This window comes from Camelus dromedarius, chromosome 29, assembly GCF_036321535.1.
Source record: "Camelus dromedarius isolate mCamDro1 chromosome 29, mCamDro1.pat, whole genome shotgun sequence".
NCBI lineage: Eukaryota > Metazoa > Chordata > Mammalia > Artiodactyla > Camelidae > Camelus > Camelus dromedarius.
This window is the reverse complement of record NC_087464.1, coordinates 5,852,801-5,874,364: the sequence shown is the minus strand read 5'-3', so window position 1 is coordinate 5,874,364 and position 21,564 is coordinate 5,852,801. Positions and strand designations below refer to the sequence as shown.

Here is a 21,564-nt window from a genome sequence, read left to right as displayed (position 1 = left end):
TGCAAGATTCCTCCTTTATGCCTCTGGGACACATGCTCACCCAAAAAATAGCCTACCAGATAGCCTCCGGCCTGGCCTACCTGCACAAGAAGAACATCATCTTCTGCGACCTGAAGTCGGACAACATCCTGGTCTGGTCCCTGGACGTCAAGGATCACATCAACATCAAGCTGTCAGACTACGGGATCTCCCGGCAGTCGTTTCACGAGGGCGCCCTGGGCGTGGAGGGCACTCCCGGCTACCAGGCCCCGGAGATCAGGCCTCGTATAGTGTATGATGAGAAGGTACACACCCCGGCCCAGCCGGGCCCCCTGCAAGGCCAGCCAGGCAGTCCTGAGGACACCTGCAGCTTCTGAGCTCCGAGCCCCACCCCGCCCCGCCCCTTGCCCCGCACCCTCCACCTCCTCACCCACAACCGCTGGCAAGCACACTTTTTTCCCTGTCCCGTGATCCACCAGGAGGCGCTGACTTGAGCCAGAAGGGCACAGAGGCCCGTGTCCTCCTAGTAATGGAACAAGTGACTTCTTAACTTCAGGCCAGCCTTGGCTGAGATGTTGGCTAAAAGTTTGCCTTCTGCCCCGAGAACTGCTTGGTAGATCCAGGCACGCACACAACTTCAAGCCATCTTACAAGGCTCCTCTTGCCCCCAGTGTTAGCCCTGGTTAGCCCAGCAGTGAAACTCCCCTGGCCTGTAATTTCTCACTATTTGGTGATTGGCTGGTGGGTCATTGACTAATTGCTTTAAGAACCACCCAAGCATGTGTGGGTTAACTTGGCACCTGTGGCTATTAACCAAGATAGGAAAGGCAAATCAGAGTGACAAAAATAAGCTTCTTAGTAGCAGGTGACGACAGACAATTTATCTCAAAACTAAATTTATAACAGGAACCTTCGCACTGAAAACTCTCAGATCTGTCTCAGCCATTCTCCTGCTAAAAAGTTGTTTCTTGACCCTCATGGAGGCCCATGTAACTCTCTCCTGTCTGGGTCTTTTCATGACATTTAGAGGAGTCAAGATACTGTGATCTGGGAGACTTTCCCCTTTTTATGATTTGCATGTACTGCTCTCCCACTGCCAAGCATGTTAAAGCCGAGGGTCTGCATTCTCCTGCCTTGTCCTGATACCCAAGGTAAAGGACCATGGCATTCTTAGGGCCCTTAATTAGTGCCTAATAGCAAGTTCTCAGTATGTATTGAGTGGATGGATGGAAGGAAGGAAGGAAGGAAGTATGGGAGGATGGATGGTTAAATGGACAGAAAGACGGTCAGATGGATGCTCGTATAGGAAACAAGAAGATAGATAAATATGCAGAAGGACAGGTGATTCAGGTGGATGGAGGGATGGATGGGAGGGAGGGAGGTAGAAAGGGAAAAAGAAGGACTGGAAGATGGTTGTCTAACTGGACAGAGGGATGGATGATCAGATGCTTGGTGGGATGTTTGGACAGGTGCGAGAGATGGATGGATTGGTGAAATTGATGATCGTCCCCCTTTGGGCAGGGCCCACATTTTCCTTATCTAAAGTGTCTCACAGCTCCCTCCAGATCAGGGCCAGCTTGAAAAGTCGGCTGAGCCCAGGCAGGGGACCTGACTTGACTTGCCCCTCTGCCCAGGTAGACATGTTTTCCTACGGGATGGTGCTTTACGAGTTGCTGTCAGGACAGCGGCCCGCGCTGGGCCACCACCAGCTTCAGATTGCCAAGAAGCTGTCCAAGGGCGTCCGCCCGGTGCTGGGGCAGCCGGAGGAAGTGCAATTCCACCGACTCCAGGCCCTCATGATGGAGTGCTGGGACACGAAGCCAGAGAAGGTACCTGGGGGCTCAGAGCCTGGGGGCCTGGCACCTCCTGCCAGGTGGGTACGCCCTTCAGCAAGGGTCTAGAACAAAAGAGGCAACCCAATTCTCTCTGCTGGTTTCTTCTACAAACAGATATTTCCTGCTTCTGATACACCCAGTTCATTTGCTTTGTGTGGGTGTCACTCTCAGGAGAAATGAAGTTCCTTTTCCTCCTCCACTTTTGTGTGACATCATCATGCAAATAAAGCACAACCCTTTAGAGAGATCCAGTCCCCGTGCACGAGCAGAGAGAGTGTCTGCATCTCTTTTTAAAATAATGGAAAGAAGGTCTGCTCATGAGAAGCAGGACCCATATTACCATTTTGAAGCTAGTCGTTTTTGGAAGAGGCCAGTGGTTTCAAGGTTAAAACTCATTTATCAGATGAGATGGTGCTAGTTTAATGTATTGGGAGTAAATGAGGCCTGAGAAAAATTATTTACAAGATCCTATGCCTCTGGGCATGGGGATTGGAATATCAGAGTTTAGGCTGACCTGACCACCTGATTTTGAGTGGCCATGGACAACAGTGACCCGGACGCCAGGAAGGCCATGTTTCTGGTGTCTGAAGTTGTTTTGGCCTCTTTTTGTGATTGGGTCCTGAAAAAGCAGATTCCACTTCTTCCTCCCTGGTTCAAGGCTGTTAGTTTTGTGGACAGAATGGGCATCGATGTGGTTGTAAGTGACCCTTGCTCACCACCCCGTTGGCCTCTCTCCCTCAGCGACCGCTGGCCCTGGCGGTGGTGAGCCAGATGAAGGACCCAACCTTCGCAACCTTCATGTACCAGCTGCCCTGCGGGAAGCAGACGGCCTTCTTCTCATCCCAGGGCCAGGAGTACATGGTGATCTTCTGGGACGGGAAAGAGGAGTCCAGGTAAGTCTGAGGCTTACCGTGCCCCGTTGGTTCAGGGTGGGGGGAGACCATGGACTTGGGGGGCAGTCAGGGATGACTATGGTGGAAGATGTTTAGTGGACAGTGGGTTTAAAGCTTGATTGAGTCTGCTCCAGAGACAAAACAGTCCACCTGCACACAGACATGCATGGGTGGGTTTGTGGATAAGAGAAGCAGAGAAAAGCTGGTGTCTACTGGGGGCACAGGGCTGCAGGGGGCACAGGGCTGTGGGGGACACAGGGCTGCAGGGGGTCAAGGGAGGGTTTTGTTTTACAATGGGAGTTACTTGCAGCTTGATGGTAGGGGAGGTCAATGATGCTGGGGGTCGGGGAAAGAGGATGGATATTGGAGTGGACTTGCTGAATAGAGAGGAGGGAAGGGGCCCTGGGCCAAGCAGGAGGGGTGCCCTTAAATAAGGATTCACAGACCTCCCCTTCTAGGTGCATTTCTTTTTCTCAGTGAAGTGGCAGGAAGGACAAGGACGTTGGGGAAAGGTTTTGCGTATTCGAGGAGAATGATAGAAAGGCCAGGAAATTGGAAAGAGAGCATAGAGAACTTTTCAGTCTCCAGAAAAGCACCATCCTGTATGAGACCCTTCAGTTCTGGCCAGAAATGTGGCTTCTCCCACCTACCTAGTGTGACACCTTCAGAAGCAAGAGGGCACTTCATGGCATGAATAGTCTTCTAGCACAAACACTTGCAGGTGCTAAAATCTGATAAGGCTTAAATCAAGGAAAGCTTCAGATGCCATGAGATAAACGGAAGGGACTTTTCCATGTTCCTTAGGTGGTCAGTGTTGGTGAGGTTTGCACAAGGTTTTACACCACTGGGACTGAGTCTTCTGACATGAGACGTCATAAGATGGCTCTGAGAAGCCATGACCTAAATAAATATAAATAAATAAATATATGTAAAAATAGATACATATATATGTATGTGCATATGTGTGTATACATATATGTGTGTATATGTGTATATATGCAGTCAGTAATTATAATGTTGGTGGCAGTGTTGTTATTTTAAGGCACTGCTTATAATTGTAGGGTAAACTTAAAGGGCAATTGTATTGGTGCCATGCATTGTACCTTGTGATATTCAGCATGCGGGATATAAAAGATAGGTTGAATCCTGTAGTGCTGAATTTAAATTTGATGGACTTTTGAGTATTTTATCTTTAAGAAAAAATGAACTCATTTCCTACCTCCGTTGAAGAGACCTAGAAACAACGACTAGCCAAATACCAGTGAGCACCCCTGGGAGGCAGATGGTGGTGTTTAAGTGCCAAAGGGAACCAAGGCTTGTGTAATGGAGAAGTGGCTGAGTCCAGGTCTGGGGCAGGAAGTGGGCCGAGAACATCCAACACATCAGAAACAAGGATGTCATCAGAGACTGCTGAGGGTGGACCATAGGGACTCGGTTGCCAACCTGAAGAGGTTCCCATTGACCGAAGATAGGGCAACCAAGATCAGTAAGAATAACATGTCAGCAATGGACTGAGATACAGCAAATCGTTTAAATGCATGAGTTTCTAATGCTACTTAATAAAAATAACAATTTTTTAAAAACCTGTTTTCAATTCAAGAAGCACCTCATTGATCATCGCTGGAGGCTCCCGAGAAACAGACACATTATTTTGAAAACTAGGCTATACAGAAAGAATTAAGGTTTTATTCTGCCTTTCCTATGTGAACTGTGCCCCAAGGTAGTTAGCAAAAGAAGTGATCAGAGAAAGTTTCCCTTTTTAGCATAAATGAAACTAGTTAAGGAAGAAGAAATGCTGAATTAGAATGTCACATTGTGCCGTCTCTATGGAAATAATGTATGTAGTCAGTGATCGGTAATGGTCACCAACGGAGTGAGAACTAGGTGTTTTGTGCCTCCCGACAGAAATACACAGGAAGTATTCTTGCCTAAAAAAATCAAACAGAATCTGATCAAGACTCAAGATCGGGGCCAGGGAGGGAGGTGGATGACACCCTGGTGCGAGAAGTCCACCGGACACCCCCGGTGTCGGCCGCACGTGACCTGGTGGGGGAGAAGGAGGAAGTGGGAAGGAGGACCTATCCAAAGAGACTTAGAGACATAAAAACCAGTGGACACGTGGCCATTCTTTCACCACTGATTCAAGCAAACTGAAATCAGTGACGAGAGAGCCGGAGAAGTTTGGATACTGGATATTCATGAGCTACAGGAATTATTTTCTCTTTTCTTAGTTGAGGTTGTGCATTGTGGCTGGGTTTCTGACCATCTGTCACAGATAAGTGCAGAGACATTATAGAGGAAAAGATGATTTGGGGGATTTGCTTCTTAAGAATCTGGGGAGAGGAAAAGGTGGACGTGGGCAGAGATGAACCGTCGCGGCCATACAGTGATAATTACTTAATTACCATGTGATGGGCATCCAGGCTGTGAAATTCACTGTCTGGAAAAGCGAGAAGGTGGGAAGGGTTGATAACTAGGGCGTGGACCCTCCAGTTTGAATGACACACATGGTTTTCAAACTCCTTCATGGGCGCAGCGTTCCAAAATCACATTGCTTTTGGTGAAATGTCACAGTTTCAGAAGACTGGGAAATAGAGGCACATTTTCTATCATGAAACAAAAGCCCTCTTACTAATGAAGAGTGTAAATGTACACAGAAAATAAATGCTTGCCAGTGCGTTCAAGAACAAAACTTGAGTATCATCTCCCAATTTTCCTATCAATGCTTATTTCTTCAACAGACTCTGGAAAATCTTTCAAACAAATAGAGAAAATTTAAAAATTATTATCTTTTGATTTCAAGGAATTTTACAAATCCATGGGAAAAATACAAAACTCTCAATAATAAAATCGGCAAGGAACATAAATAAGCTTTGAAAAATGTCAACAGGGGACAATCAACATATTTTGTAACATTTAAACCTGCAGTAATTCGAAAAGTTATAAATTCCATCTACAAGATTCCTTTTTATTTTTTTGCTTATCATATTGACAAAGTTGTTTTTTTTTTTTTCAAAGATAATAATGAACGTTGCTGAGGGTGGGTCATACCTTACTGGTGAGCGTGTACATTTGCACATTGGTCCAAAAAACAATTTGGCAGTATGTCTCAAATGGCTTAGAGATACTGATATCCTTTGACCCAGTAATTACATGTCTAGGAACTTTTCCCAAGGATGCAGGGATGTTGGGGTGCTCACTGATGCTTCTGGGATAAACCCTGCTCCACCTGCCAAGAACACTCCTTGACCTTCTCAGTCTTACAGACTCACCCAAGATGTCCGGGGACAATACCCCTCAGGGCCCTGAAATCTCATCTCCAGTGGGAAGGGCGAGGCCTCTCTCTGTGCTGTGTTGACTATCCATGGATTCAGGAAGGGAAGGGGGTGAGAAGGCAGGGCGGATGTGCAGAAAGCAGGACACCCATAACAGAATTCTTGTTGAAGGGAACAGGGGTATGCTATCCTTTAAATTTCTCTAAATTTTTAATTTTTTTTTGATGTGAAATGTAAAGCTATTTATAATATCCTAGTTTGATTTTTTTTCAACATGTAGGAAAAAGCCTGGAAAAAAGGGGGAGGAAATATAAATTCGAAGGAAGTTTTCAGATGCTGATTTTTCACTCATCTCCCTCATCTGCAAATACATGTGATCAGTCAGTGCTGGCAAGGGGTTTCCCAAATTTGATGGCAGGCGTTTTCCATTGAGAACTGCTGTCCACTCACTTGACTTATTCTGCTGGACTGGGGAAGAGATCTGTGTGGCCTGGGTAAATAACGGACCCCCACCCCAGCGCCAGTCTCGTCTCCAGGCAGTGAGCTGGCTGGGCGCCCCCCGAGGGCGGTGGGAGACAGCGGTGCTTTGGGGTGAGGGTGGTGGGGTGTGGTGGTGAGTGGGCGGCTGCTCCTGTAAACAGCAGCTTGTTAGTTCTCAGAGCATTCATGTTGGGGGATCCGCTTTGAGGCCCCCAGTCTACTTAGAAATCCCCCCACCTTGTCTCTGGTTGACCTGGTGTACTTTCCTATGGGGGGCAGATATGGCCAGTGGAGGGGCCGGGAGTGGCCTTGATGCAGGTAAAGCCTCCTGGTGTCCCTTCATGCTGTGGGCCCTCAAAGTTCACAGAAAGAGGAGGCTCTTTCTTCCCTTTGGGAAGGTCCTTCTCTGCTTGAATGTTCAAGTGTCACCAAGCAGGCAGGACCAGGCTGTGCCCCAGCTGTGAACAGTCCTTGAGTCAGAACATGAGAAATCGGACCCTGGGCTCGAAGGATAGATAAGGCCCATGGCTGATGTCCTCCTCCAAGGCCACCCACAGGCCAGGCCGGGGAGAGGGAGGTGGCCCCTGGCCATTGGGAGCTGACTGCACAGTTGCTGACTGCAGGAACTACACGGTGGTGAACACGGAGAAGGGCCTTCTGGAAGTGCAACGCATGAGCTGTGCGGGAATGAAGCTGAGCTGCCAGCTTAAGATTCAGAGCTCTCTGTGGACGGCCACCGAGGTAACCACCCCCCTGTAGGGCTCTCATCGAGGGGGGTGGCACCAGTGCACAGCACCCGGGGGGCCATATTTAGCAACCAAACATGCAGGACACCCAGGTACCTCCGAATTCCAGATAGAACCCCAGTCTACACCTGTGAGACCCCCCAGAGCAATGCCAGCCTCGTGTGAAAAAGTAGCGTCTCACCAGGGACACCTGCCTGGTCCTTGGTTGGCAACTGGGCTTCAGCTGCGCAAAGCGTCAAGTGCAGAATCGCAGCAAGAGGAGAACCCCAGGAGCCTGGTGCAGTGACTGGGTTTCTTCTAACACCGCCAAGCACTCGCGGTAAATCCACTCCGCTCTGAGGCCTTTGTGTAAAGAGCAGAAGGCACGAGGAGCTGCCCTCTGAGAAGTCCAGAGAGGAAGGTCCGAAAACAAATGCTCTGAAGCTGCTGGGCGGGTGGTACACGTTGACGCAGCCTTTCCAGATGGCAGTTGGGAAGTACGGTTCAACTCGGCATCACCGGTCGCAGAAATACCCTTCACACACATAAGCCTCAGTGATTTCAGTTTTAAGAGTTCGTTCTAAGGGAATAACCAAGACACACCCACACACTCAGACAGGCAGGTGGATAAGAATGCTCACTCCAGTCTAACTCATAGTCATGAAAACTGGAACAGCCCAAACATCTAACAACAGATGAGGCACATTCTGGTTCACCCGAGTGGCACACACATCACTCCCTCACGGACCAGGTAGGACAGGGCCCTGCCTGCAGTGACCATCACGGGAGAAGAGGAGCGTGGAAACAGCAGAGGAGCGTGGTCCTGCTGTTGGGGGGAACGCAGACACACACGTACCCACAGAAAACTCAAAGTCTGTGCCCCGAGTCCCAGAGGTGATTTGCTCTGGTTAATGGATTATGGGCAATTTTATTTTTCTTCTTTAGACCATTCTGTAGTTTGCAGACTATCTGCAAAGAACAGAAATAGGAAAACAACCAACCAGAAAGCCTCAATACGTGTCGCTTTCCAAGGTGTAGAGGGACTCCCGAGATCGAGTGGGCCCCTGGGAGGTGGCGGGCCTGCTCCAGCCCGGCTCTCACTTGGCTGTCTGCCCCTGCAGGACCAGAAGATCTATATCTACAACCTCAAGGGCATGTGTCCCTTGAACACACCCCAACGGGCTTTGGACACCCCGGCCATCGTCACCTGCTTCTTGGCGGTGCCTGTTATAAAAAAGGTGAGGTTGAAAAGGGGGGTGCACAGCTGTCTGGTTCTCCCTTCCCTGTTCCACTGGGCAGGTGGGGAGGGGAGCGAGGCCACACCCTCTTGGACCACCAAGCCCAGATAACAGTCACTCTTAGAAAGCCAGAAGACCTGGGCCATCATGAGTGCCTTTGGGGTTTCCAAGAACCTAGCCACCAGTCAAACTGAGGGCTAAGTGGGCAAGCTTGCATTCTGCATGCAGATACCATAGCCCTGGTGCAGGGGGGGTGCTTCTTTGGTGTAAATGGTGTCAAGGAGCAGTTGCGTGTGTGTCCTTCCCCTTCTGAGGGTCTCCCTCGGTCACTCAGTCACCAGGCCCTGGCAGCCCTAACCCTACGTTGGGTGGCCAGCTCCCCTCCTGCTCCGGCTTTGCCTCCTCTGGAGTGCTGTCAGTCCCAGACCTCAGTCCCTCTTTGTCCAGCATGGCCCCAAAGACCCATGTCCTCAGCTTCCAGCCCCTGCCTTTCTCAAGTGAATCCCCCCTGCCCAGGGCCCAGACAGTGCTGCAGCCCCTCAGGATGAGACCCAGACCTGCAGGGCCAGCCAGGGCTACCCCCCTGCTGCCCCCTCACAGCCCTCCCTACCCAAACACCACACTCGGAGCCAGCCCTTCCCTCCAGGAATGACCCCACCACTCACACCTCTTCCTATTCAGTTCTCAAGATCAAAGGTCATGACCCCCACTCCGAGAAGCTGGCCTTCCCTTGCTCCAGCAGTTCAGGGGCATCCCCTCCCGCCTCCTTTGGCCTCCGGAACCCCTTTGTGGGCCCTGAGGCTCCTGTTTGTGCAGTAGGCAAGCTCCCTGCTCAAGGGGTCATTGTTGGTGTGGCTTTGTTGAAACAATGTTGGCTGTCATCATCCAATCCCAGTTTTCCCATCTGCAAAATGGACACAGAAGGGATCAGGAGAAGGATCACTGGGTTTAACGAACCCAAAGCTCTGGGCCGGCGCACTGGGTAAATGCGAGCGTTATTCTACTTCCTGACAATCGTGAAATACATGCAGTCTCCTCTCCACCCCTCCACAGTTTCATTTCTTTAGGGAAGGGAAAAAAAAGTCTTAAATCAACCTTAGAGTCATTTATGACTGTGGCCCCACGGGCGAGGCTGGGCAGCTCGGGACCTGGTCTGCACCGGAGGGCAGGAGAACGTGACACAAAGCGTTATTTAAGGCCACCGCTGGCCAGAGCCCCAAGCCAGGGCAGCACCGCCCGCATGACCAGGGGGAATAAAGCCTGCTCTGTGCGGAGCCTCCCTGCCAGGGTGCCTGCCTCTCGGAGGCCGTGCCGCCCCGTGGCCACGGATGGCAGCCCCTGCATTCTTGCACGCGCACGTCCACACCCAGCCGCGACGCGGGGCTCACCTCCTGCCTGGAGCCCGGAGCCAGGACTCAGATAGAGAGAGACCTTGCTCCTGTTTGCTTTGGCTGCTTTCTTTCCTCGAATCCCAAAGATGGATTTGGATAAACGTTCTTAGGGCTTATTGACCTTGCTGTTGAACTGGAGGCTGGTTCGTCTGTCACCCTGGACAGCCCAACTCCCCAGCTGCCAACACGGGGCTTTCTGACACCCACCCTCACTGGGACAAGCCCCGGGTCCCCACTCTGTCCTGGCTCCGGCTTTGTTCCCCTGAACTCTCCCTGACCCACCGCAGCCTCGCCGATCTAGGCTGCAAACTCTCCTCCCTTCCCAGCTCTACGCAGACGCCCTGGGGAGGCCTGGACTGGGCCCAGCGTTCAGCGGTCTCTGCAGCTTTGGCCTCTGCCTGGTGACCTCTGGTGGCTGTAGAGGAGCACGTGCTTCATTGTGGGGGGCAGGGAAGGGATCGGCGTGGGAGGGGGGACCCTAAGGACCCCACCTATGTCAGCTGGACCACAGGCGCTTCAGAGTAGACGTGGTAAGCAGGGCATGTGGCACAGGGGCCAACAAGTGCCTCCGAGAGAGGGTTGGGTTGGAAGCGATTTCTTCCAGAATCAGCTCAGCAGGCACGTCTTACCCACGTGAGCAGAAAACCAGAGGAGTCACAGAGGTGAATGGGATGTCACCCTTCCTGGTGGCAGGCCAGCACCCTGGGGGCAGTGGTGGGCACGCAGACCCAGGCCTGCTCTCCTGGAACGCCCACCTAGTGGAGGTAGCAGGCAGGAAGCCGAGAGCAGACCCACAGGGTGCCCACAACTCCTGTCACCTTAATGAGCAGAGTTCAGGGGAGGGAGGGAAACACGTCCCACCTCCAAAGGAGGCCCTGGTCACCTGAAGGAGAAGACAGCTCCCTTCTGCTTCCCACCCGGGAGTCTTGCGCCCACTGTTTCCTGGAATTTGGGAGACGCAGGGCATCACCTGTCTCTGTCCTCTCCCTGCAGAATTCCTACCTGGTGCTGGCGGGCCTGGCTGATGGGCTTGTGGCCATGTTTCCCGTGGTGCGGGGAGCCCCGGACAACAGCTGCTCCTACCTGTGCTCACACACAGCCAACAGGTCCAAGTTCAGCATCCCAGATGAAGACGCACGGCAGAACCCCTACCCCGTGAAGGCCATGGAGGTGGTCAACAGTGGGTCTGAGGTCTGGTACAGCAACGGGCCTGGCCTGCTGGTCATCGACTGTGCAGCCCTGGAGATCAGCAGGCGGCTGGAGCCCTACTCGGCCCCTTCGGTGGTCACTTCGGTCGTGTGCAGCTCCGAGTGCCGGGGGGAGGAGGTCGTCTGGTGCCTGGACGACAGGGCCAACTGCTTGGTGATGTACCACTCAGCCACCTACCAGCTGTGTGCCCGGTACTTCTGCGGGGACCCCAGCCCCCTGAGGGACGTGTTTCCCGTGTTCCTGACGGGCTCGGAGCCCCTGGACAGCCCTGTGATCTGCCTGCCGGAGCCTGAGAAGAACTGTATCGCGGACGTGAGCATCATGTACAGCGAGGAGCTGGGCACTCAGATCCTGACCCACCAGGACTCGCTGACCGACTACTGCTCCATGTCCTCCTACTCCTCGTCCCCACCCCGCCAGGCACCCCCATCCCTCTCAAGCCTGCCCTGCTCCCCGGCAAGCTCTTCCAGCGTGCCTTTCTCCACCGACTGCGAGGACTCAGGCAGGCTGATTGAGCCCACCGCAGGCTCTGACAGGTCTGAGCATGACCTAAGCCCTGTGGACGGCGAGGCGTTCAGCCAGCACCTGCAGGCCGTGAAGATCCTTGCTGTGAAAGATGTCATCTGGGTCCCCAGGTGGGTTTCCCGGCAGGGGGCTCCGTCATGTTCTTGCTTTGGGGGCAGAGTGAGGGGAACCTTAAGATACTGTTGAGACCCATCAGGAGCTATTCCCTCTCTTCCAGAACCGGAGGGATCTCTTTAGTAAATCTAAGAAGGGCCGCACGAAAGCCCGTCTGCCCTCCAGAGAGCTCAGGGCTCCACGGAGGAGAGCCGCGGTCAGATTTCCTACTGGGAAAGGGCTTCTCAGCCCGGCGGCAGGGCCCCCTCGGTAACGCAGTCCATTTGCAGAAACTGCATTTGTGGCTGTGCCTCTCTGGCACGCCGGCTCCATTTCCCCCCAAGAGCACAGCCCTGGACAAAACGCTTCCCCTCCTGGGTTTTGGTTTCTCAGGCGCGGTGGAGATGTTATCGTCATCGGCCTGGAGAAGGATGCAGGCGCCCAGCGGGGCCGCGTCATCGCCGTCTTAAAAGCCCGCGAACTGACTCCGCGTGGGTAAGACTGAGGGCAGCTCCTTGAGGACCTGGGGTGTGGCATGGGGAACCGAAGCCCCGCTGCCAGCTCCCTGCATGATGGCCACTGACCTTCTGTCCTCCACAAGTAGACATGGCAGCCACCACCGTGGCCATGGGTGGGGGAGGAACAAGATGGGGCCCTGCAGGCAGCTGCTGGGGGATCAGGAAATAGCAGCTGAACCAGGCATCACCCGCGGGTCTCGGCTGCCTGTTTCTGGGGTGCCCAGTGCACCTGTGGACCACGTGCAGGTGTGGAGATGGGAGGCTGGTGCCGGCCCGTGTTCCTGGAGTTGTCAGGCAGCCGGCAACATCCGCACCCCTCGCTTTGTCTACTGAGCCCCATGCGGTTAACCCCCCTTGTGGAGAAATCCCATTCGGCCTGCTCTCCCCAGAGCAGGAGGATGACAGTGGAAACGTCTGTGGCACTGGAGCCAGTAACCTTGCCCCACCAGTGATTCTGGAGACTAGATCTGAGTTTGCTGCTGAGTTTGTGGGTGGCAGGAGTTCCCAGATCTCAGGGCAGGCTTCCGGGGGAGTAGGCTGGTCTGTAGACCTCGGAGTGCCCACCATTCATGTCCCTGAATGTTCCCCTCGTGTCGTTTTTCCTGTTTGCACCCCGTAGGCAGGTTTGCCGAGATCCAGGCACACTCACCATAGGGAGAGAGCAGCCCGGCAGCCAGCAAAAGGGAGGCTGTGCCTGGCCTGAGCCTGCTGGCTTTTTGAAATGCATCTGAGATGCTCCCTCCGCAAATAGCTACCAAGTGCTCAAGACATGCAGGGCCCTGAGGAAGCCGAGGCCCCTGTGCATCCCAGTTGACATGCCGGGCTCGGTGCCAGGCAGTGGGCACTGGGGACCGAGGGAGAAGGTTCAAGCAGTGCGTGCGCAAAGATGGGCCACACAGCCCTGCAGAGGCCGGAGGGAGGCTTGGGGTGCACGCCCAGATCGTGCAAAACAATCCACAGCCTCAAAAATGTGTCTGTAGTTAGGATCTGTTGGTGCAGGTTTTCTACTAACACACTGCCTGTGTTTCCTATGCCTGTGGAAACGGAGAAACGGAGAAGAATTGCACCGGGGCTGGGTGGCAGGGGGCTGAGCTAAAGCTCAAAATCTGTCATGGACCATTGATGCCCATGACTTAGAGTTGATCACACTGTTGTCTTCCAGCATCTGCAGGGGATTGGTTCCAGGACCCCTGCAGATTCCAAAATCTGAGGATGCTCAAGTCCCTTGTGTATAAGATGACATAGTACATGCAGTTGGCCCTCCATAGTCACAGATGCCAAACCTGTGGACATGGGGGACTGGCCATTTTTTCTGGACACTTTGGGGTCTGAGTCACATTACAGAGGATACCTGCTCTGTTGTGAACCTGAATCGATGTTCTTGGCCCCTCTAGGAAGACCCCTGACCACAGGCTGGACCACCAGAGAGAAGCAGGGCATCCCAGCATGTCGGCAGTGCCAGGCTGGGGTACACGGGCCCCCCAGCCAGGCTTTGTTCTCAGAGACAGTGCAGGGTGAGGGTCCCTGACCAAGTGGGGACCCCTGTGGGTTTTCTCAGACCCTCTCTCTCTCCAGGGTGCTCGTGGATGCGGCTGTGGTGGCAAAGGACACAGTTGTGTGCGGCTTTGAGAATGAGAACATGGAGTGGTGCCTGGCTGTCTGGAGGGGCTGGGGCACCCAGGAGTTTGACGTTTTCTACCAGTCCTATGAGGAGCTGGGCCGGCTGGAGGCCTGCATGCGGAAGAGAAGGTAATTCCTGTGGAATGAGCGCTTCTCAGACCCGGCCAGCCTGGGCCAGTGGCCTGATCCCTCCATCTGCTGCCTGCAGTCCGCAGCCCTCTGAGGACCCAGAAGGCGGACTGAGTTCTCCACTGAACCAGTTGCTGCTAAGAAGTGCTGAGAAGTTCCCACCCTGGCGGTGGTTAGTGAGTGCTCTGGTTCTAGGGCCGAGTTCCCTGAATACTCCCATCCCCCAGTGCTGGTTTTACAGCCCAAGGGAGGATAGTGGGGTCCGATGGGGAGGAACTCCTGCCTCCTCTCTCCACTTTCAGGATGGCATGTGGTGCGGGAGGGACCCCATGCTGGGCTAGATCACACGAAGGGGGGCTGGGCCTTTCCAGTGTAATAGGCCTGACCATCTTCATCCCCAGGTCTGGGGTGGAATTACACTAGAGGCTCTCAGTTGGGGAGCAGTTCGAGGCAGGGAGGGAGGAGGGCCGTGACCCCTGCCCCTTCCACCCGGTGGCCCCCAGGCTCTCAGCACATTTCACAAGCTCCAGAATCCCTGGGGCCTGGGGCCCTACTCTAGCAGGCTGAGATCAGGTGTCTCCTGCTCTGGAAAGTCTCTGTGTGAAAAGCCCCAGAAAGACCCCAGCCAGGAGCACGGCCCAATCTGGGGAATGAATGAGTTCCTTTAAGTGACGGGCCCAGGAAGCCAAGAGCCAGCACGGGGCCAAGAGCACCGACCAGCCTTTGTATTCTTCTGCTGACAAAAGGCAGGAGAGGCTCCATCAGCAGAACTTGAGAAGGAGCCTGTGTGTACAGCTTTGTGAAATAAACTTGGACGCAGCTGGAGCACAAGCCCTGTTTATTTGCACATAATCATCTTGTTTATCACTTTAACAAATTAAGTCCTATCTCAATGGTTCGGCCTCTGGTAGGGAAAGCACATCCTATGGGGCTTACATCAAATTATGTATTTGCTAAACATTTACTACACATGGCAGAGTAAAAAAGTAACATTGTTAACGGGGGATGTCTGGGTACCACGGCAAGAACTTTTATAAATTATGCACACCCACGTGTGAACACAGGCGAGCACACATATTCACATTGTCACCGAGAGTAACTGTTTGAGGCTGCTTAAACTGAGAATGGGAGTTGGAATATGAGACCAATTCAAGTCTTTGATCTTTTTCTAAAATTAAATGATAAAAATCAAACTTAAGATTTTGCTGAGGTATGTGGGCAAATGTGGGTCCTTTTGTCTGAAAATAAACACTCTCTCAAGAACGCAGTCATGGCTTCCGTCTGTAGAGTGTGTGTAGTAACAGCACGGGCTCCACCCGACCCGGGCCCTCTCCCTGCCCGGGGGGCAGTGGCAGCCCCTTTTCAGCCCATGCCTGCCCCCACACAGGCTGCTCTGGAGCAGCTCCCGTGGGCAGAGACGGCCTCTGTCAGTCTCCCACTTCCTTTTAGTGGCCTGGGCACCGAGTCTGAGGGGTCTGAGGGTCTGTGCCTCCTGCCACGTGACTGCCATTGGTCACATTCACCTGCAGCCAGGCTACCATGCGACACTCAGGACCCCCACGGCCCAGTCCCAGCCCGCCCTTCCGACCTCACCCAGCCCCTGGAGCAGGACCAAGCTGCGGCGAGGAGAGGCAGGGGCTCAGCTCATGGCTTGGCAGAGCCAGCTCAAGGTGCTGCTTCACAGAAGTTAAAAACCTGACGGGAAATGTTTAATGAACCTGACTACCTAAACATTAGAAATTTAAATGGAAAATTTACCACAAAGTCAAACAATGGACAGTCAAGCAGGAAAAAAAATATTTGTAACCCAAATGAGAGACAAAGAGTTCATTTATCTTTTACACAGAGTTTGTATCTACCAATGAGAAAGAGAAAGCCTGACAGGACAACAGGTAGGGGACTTAAATAGAATGCAAACTCACCCAATAGTACAGAGATTATCATTAAGACAACAGTAAAACACTGTTAACCAACCCTCATGTTGGCATCCACCTGGAGCTCTGAGGGCATCAGGAGACAGGACTGGCATGTGCAAAGGCCCTGTGGTGGGAATGAGCATCTGTGCTGGAGGGACAGGTGAAAAGCCAGTGTGGCTGGAGCGTTCGGAAGGAGGGGAGCTCGGGACCGACCGGGCGTAGCATTAGAGGTGTGGGTACCCATTGATGCTACTGGCAGTTTTAATCAGTGGTAGTGAACGATCTCATTTTCTTTAAAAGCCACTTTGACTGCTGAGCGGAGGACAGACTAAAGGGGAGGTCATCTCCAAGGGGGCCTCTCCTCTCTGAGGGCATTTGGGCCGTATCCACCAAAATTTTAAACATGCATACCCTCTGAGCTAGCAGTCCCACTAAGTATTTGATCCTTAAATTCTGCGAAAGCTGCAAAGATACAGGACAAGGATGTCATTGTAGCATCGTTTATAATGGCCCCCAAAAGGAGACAACCTAAACCTCTATCAGGAAGTCACATGATGCCTGTACCTCCAAGCGTGCCATACTCCGCAACCTTTCAGAGACTGATGGTGCCAGCCTCGCGTGTTCTCTGAATTATAATAAATTGTTTTTCTAAAAAGCGACTTGCAGTGTGATGTCTGCAGAGTTACTATCTGCAGTTTTTAAATGTACATCTACGCCTGAGTGCACAAGGGAAACGCCCTTAAGCATGCCCAGGAATCTGGTAGACATTGGTGGCCGCCCGGGAGGAGAGTTGAGGAGTAGACCCTTCGGTTTTAGTTTATACCTTCCTCTGCACCATTTGAATTGTAAACTAGCTTCTTACGAAGGCAAGCCAGGCTGGACCCAGGAAGGACACACCTTGGCCTTGGTGTCAAGAGGCAATAAGACGCCCCACCATGTGCCCTCTCTCCTGGGGAGGCACATGACCCCATGGAGGGTGTCCGGCCTCGGGGCCGGGCCGACAATCTGTCACGTCCTGCTGACCCTGGAGCCCCTGCTGAACCAGAACTCACCCTGGCTGTGGTGGGGATGCAGGCAGAGTCCCGGGCTGAGGTCCAAGCAGAGGGACAGGTGTGAAGGCCTGAAGGACACGCGATGAAAGTCAGTGGGCTCAGGCCCTGGTCCACCCTTGCCCTGGGGTTGAGAGTATGTGCAGCCCAATTGCACATCAGACCCTTCCCGTCGCAGAGGGCACGCAGCCTCCTCCCGCCCACCACCGTGCACCTGGGAGGCAGGAGCCTTTCTGATGACAGGTCACTGCCATCACCTGCCAGGGTCACTAATTGCTCACAGCTGCCAAGACCCTGCCGGGGGCGGCAGGGGGCGGGGGGTGGGATGTGCATCAGACCCTACCTCCTGCACAGTGCCTCCGGGGCTGGGAGTGCATCCTGCAGAAAGCATTCAGGGAGCCCTAGAGGGGGCCAGGTGACACAGAAACTCCCCTGAGGCTTGGGAAAACCAGCAAACATGGAGACGCTGTCCTGGAAGGATCTCCATCTTCTGGCATGTCCGGGCCTGGGGTCTCAAGCTCTCTGCACTCTAACTGCCTGACTCTGTTTCCCACCCTGGGCAGAGCAGAGCGATCGAAAGGAGATGGAGTTGGGGGTGTATTCGTAATAACAGCCCTTGGAGGATTACTGCTTACTGCACCCCCTTCTGCTCAGAAACAGACCCTGCTTCTGATGGTGCATCAGCTCCCAGCCTCCCTTACAGGGAGGGGGTCCTGGGCCTGAGCCCGCGGGGGACAGCATGGAGATGCCTGAGTAGGACTTGGGGAGGATCCATCAAAGGGCTGACTCAGCGGGAGCCTCTCTGGCCTTGCCTCTGCCCCCCTGGTCCTCACTGGGGGTGCAGGGAGGACCCTCGGACTGTAATGGGGAGGCAGCCCTGGATTCCTCCCTCCATTTTCCTTGTGACCTCATAGATGAGGAAACGACTTTCTTGTTTAAGCCAGTATTTTTCAGCTTTCCATTACTAGGAGCCAAGTGCAATTCCTAAATGTTCAGGCCCATTTTCCACTAGCCCAAGCAGAACCCTGACAGCTAACAGGTGATGCTCTAAAGCTGGCCCTAACAAACATCTGTTCAAGTTCAGGCAGAGAGACCTGAGCAACAAGTGACCGGAACAGTTTGTGGCCGGATGTGCCCAAGAGTTACTCCTGCATCCTGAGAGCTGGGTGTGGCACGGTCATACAGATCAGGTCCCTGCAGCAGCCACAGTTACAGAGGGTCTTATCCCATCATGAGTGTTCACCCGGCCATCCTCATTGATACAGGACATCGACACCTCACCATCTTCCATGCCCGCCCCCCTCAGCCCCCGAACACTCACACGAAGGTGCCCTTGGCACCAGGCACCACGGTGCTGCCCACTCTGCCCTGCGAAAAGGAAATGGCCCCAGCTCAGTCACCCCCTAGACCAACACTTCTCGAGGAAAGGGACAGGGAAGAGAAGTCTAAACAGGTAAAAAAAGGCTCATCCTAAAAGAAACATAAGGCTTGAGGGCACAGCACCATAACCTGTGAGACTGGAAATATCCACGTGATCTCACAAACTTAAAGTGTAAAGGGAGACCGAGAGATGGGACCCTTGCATGCCCTGAGAGGTGAACCCAGGTGGCTAGGATGGACTTTTTTTTTTTTTTTTTTTTTAATTTTTGGCTGGGGGAGGTAATTAGGTTTATTTATTTTTAGAGGAGGTACTGGGGATTGAACCCAGGACCTCGTGCATGCTAAGCATGCGCTCTACTGCTTGAGCAATACCGTCCCCTGGGGATGGACTATTTTATCATGAGTGTTACTTATTGAAAAAGTAAATCAAAATTATAGTATATAAAATCATCAAAACATTTTCGAGCTCTGTGGTTAAAGTGGCCCATAGAGCAGCCCTTTCATACATCACCATGTTCATTATGCCTCTAGTTCTTTGATCTGGAACCTACTACCCTTCTCCACCAAAGTGAAGTAGGGGGTCTTTGGAGGGCAGCTGATACCACGTCTACACACGCACTCACACAGACACACACACAAACATACGCACATACAAACACACACATACAATTGCACCCACACACACACACTATTTAGAATGGGCATGGGGCAGACTGGGAATCCAAGGACCTCAGAGACAAGTGTCCAAAGGACACAGGCTTCCACCTTAAAGGGACTCATTCTGGCCGAGTTGTGATGATTTGTTAACTGGTTAAGTAAAATAATACAAGTTGTACAAAATTAGAATGATACCAATAGGAAGAAAAGTTGTTTAGAGCATGTAAATTGTAGTTGTAATTTAAAAGATATGTAGAATTTGTAATCATTTTTAATGACTAGAGGAGTGTTATATAAGCCAGTATTGGCTCCTTCCAGTAAGTATATGTTACCTTTACATTATAAGGTAAGTGTTACTTAATAAAACATTTTTTTTATCTGTGTAAAAGGAAAACATTAATATTGGGGAAGTCATCTTGGAGGGAGATGACTGTTACCCTCAACGACCAGCTAGAAAGAGGATCTACCGTGGGGAGAGATGCACACTTCCTTCTACCTAGAAAGGAAACTTTTATTTTATTTCATTTCTTATTTGTTTTTATTGAAGTATAGTCAGTTACAGTGTGTCAGTTTCTAGTGTGCAGCACAATGTCCCGGTCATGCATACACATACATATGTTCATTTTCATATTCTTTTTCATTAAAGGTTATTACAAGATACTGAATATAGTTCCCTGTGCTATACAGAAGAAATTTAGTTTTTTGTCTATTTTTATACATAGTGATTAACATTTGCAAATCTCAGACTCCCAAATTTATCCCTTCCCACTCCCTTTCCCCTAGTAACCATAAGATTGTTTACTATGTCTGCGAGTCTTTTTCTGTTTCATAAAAGAGTTCACTAGGGGCCTCTTTTCTAGAAAAGAACCTTAAGTTGGCCTCTCTGGAAGACGTGACCAAGATGTATTTCACGTGATGCTAGCAGAGCAGGTCAACATAGCCTGAGGGTGGGTCAAAGGGGAGTTAAAGAATACCTCACTTTGGGAGGCAGACTGCAAAAAAACACAGAGCTTCATGAAAAGCTTGAGTTTGAAAGGTCTTATGGGTACAGTGGGCAAGAATGTGCAGCTTGACGCCAGAGGCTCGGGTGTGGTCGGCTCCACCTGGACAGGGGAGTGGTGGGGGGGTTGCTGCCAGAAGCCCTGCTCCAAGGAACTGTCCCCACCCCGGGCCCTGCATCCTCAGCCCTTTTCCCATCTGCGTCTGAGACTGTTTCTCCCTGAGGTCTGGAAATATCATTGTGTGATGTGATTTATTATAAGAAATATGTATTTGGTCTTCATCCCAGTTTCTGGCACAGAGATCCTAAAACCCCTGTAATTTCCTAAGCGATAAGAGGGATCAAGGTGTCTTTTGTTATGATAATGAGTGACTTTTGGATGCACCTAAGGACCCATGCTGGTTGCCAGGAGAACCAACAGGAGATTCTTTTGATTAGAAGGTTAGAATTTTCAGTCCCACCTCCTGACCTCCAAGGAAGGGAGGAGGGGCTGGAGTTTGAATTGGTCAGGAATGGCCAATGATTTAATCAATCATGCCTTTGGAATGAAGTCTCCATAAAAACCCAAAAGGATGGGCGAGGTTGGAGAGCTTTTGGGGTGGTGACCCAATGGAGATTCAGGGAGGGTGGTGCACCCAGAGAGGGCAGGGAAGCTCCACACTTTTCCCCCATGCCTTGCCCTATACATCTCGTCCCCATGGCTGTTCCTGAGTTATACCCTTTTACAGCAAATTGTTAATCTATTAAGTAAAATGTTTCTATGAGTTTTGTGAATCACTCTAGCAAATCAGTCAAACCCAAGGTGGGGCTCCTTGGAAGCTCCCATCTATAGCCAGTCAGTCAGATGCACAGGTGAGAACCTAGACTTGCAATTGACATCTGAAGTGTGTGTCGGGGGCAGGAAGTAAGCAGTCCTGTAAGACTGAGCCCTTAACATATGGAATCTGACGCTATCTCTGGGTAGGCAGTGTCAGAATTGAGTTGACTTGTAAGACCTCCAGCTGCTGTTAGAGAATTACTTGGTGGTACAGACAAGCCCCTTTCCCCCATATTGGAGCTGAGTGCAGAACGTATACATTGCAACCCTAGGAAGGCTCAGAAACCATAGGAAGAAATATGAATATGACTAAGAAGGAGGTTAGTGCAGAACAAGGAAGGAAAATATGAATCTAAGGCAGCAGGTAGCATTCGGATCTCAGTTTTATAGTCAGAGCACTCGATTGTATAACCTTTGTAGCATTTTATATGTTTTGCCTCTTTGCATGTTCAAAGCACTGAAGGTAGTCTAATATTGTAGAATTTGATTTTAATTAAATGTTTACAAGAGGAATTCAATAGAATTGTAAATCAGTGTTTAATTGGGGAAAATTGTCAACACTCAGGTGTTATGTGTTAGATATACAACGAGTGTATTAATACTTAGAGATGGGTTCATTGGTTCATGTTTAATAGATTCATAAGCCAGATAAATCAAGCATCAGCAATGTATGGGCAGTAACAGGTGAGCCCAGTAGCATGTTCACAGTCTGGCTCCCAGCCCTGTACCCAGGAAATGCTCACAAATCCCAGAGTTAATTGAAGGCAGAGGGAGATGGCCGTGGAGATGTTTTGGGTTTGCTGTCTTAAGGTACCAGCAAGTCCCCCATCTTTCT

The 21,564-nt window shown here is 51.6% G+C and overlaps 1 protein-coding gene across 4 annotated transcripts in view; it reads left to right on the top strand.

Moving 5' to 3' along the window:
• The window catches only part of LRRK1 (leucine rich repeat kinase 1), a 118,229-nt gene extending 103,052 nt beyond the window's left edge, over positions 1–15,177 (top strand). For 3 of the 4 annotated variants that reach the window (XM_010985335.3, XM_064480525.1, XM_064480526.1), the window contains 8 exons: positions 7–284; positions 1,614–1,808; positions 2,556–2,707; positions 7,086–7,203; positions 8,309–8,425; positions 10,810–11,660; positions 12,037–12,138; positions 13,737–15,177. In XM_010985335.3, coding sequence (XP_010983637.1) covers positions 7–284; positions 1,614–1,808; positions 2,556–2,707; positions 7,086–7,203; positions 8,309–8,425; positions 10,810–11,660; positions 12,037–12,138; positions 13,737–13,914 — 1,991 coding nt within the window. In that variant the 3' untranslated portion in view covers positions 13,915–15,177. Of the gene's footprint in view, positions 1–6; positions 285–1,613; positions 1,853–2,555; positions 2,708–7,085; positions 7,204–8,308; positions 8,426–10,809; positions 11,661–12,036; positions 12,139–13,736 lie in introns of all 4 variants that reach the window. The other variant, XM_064480527.1, reaches the window with a different exon arrangement.
• The last annotated feature ends 6,387 nt before the right edge of the window (positions 15,178–21,564 follow it).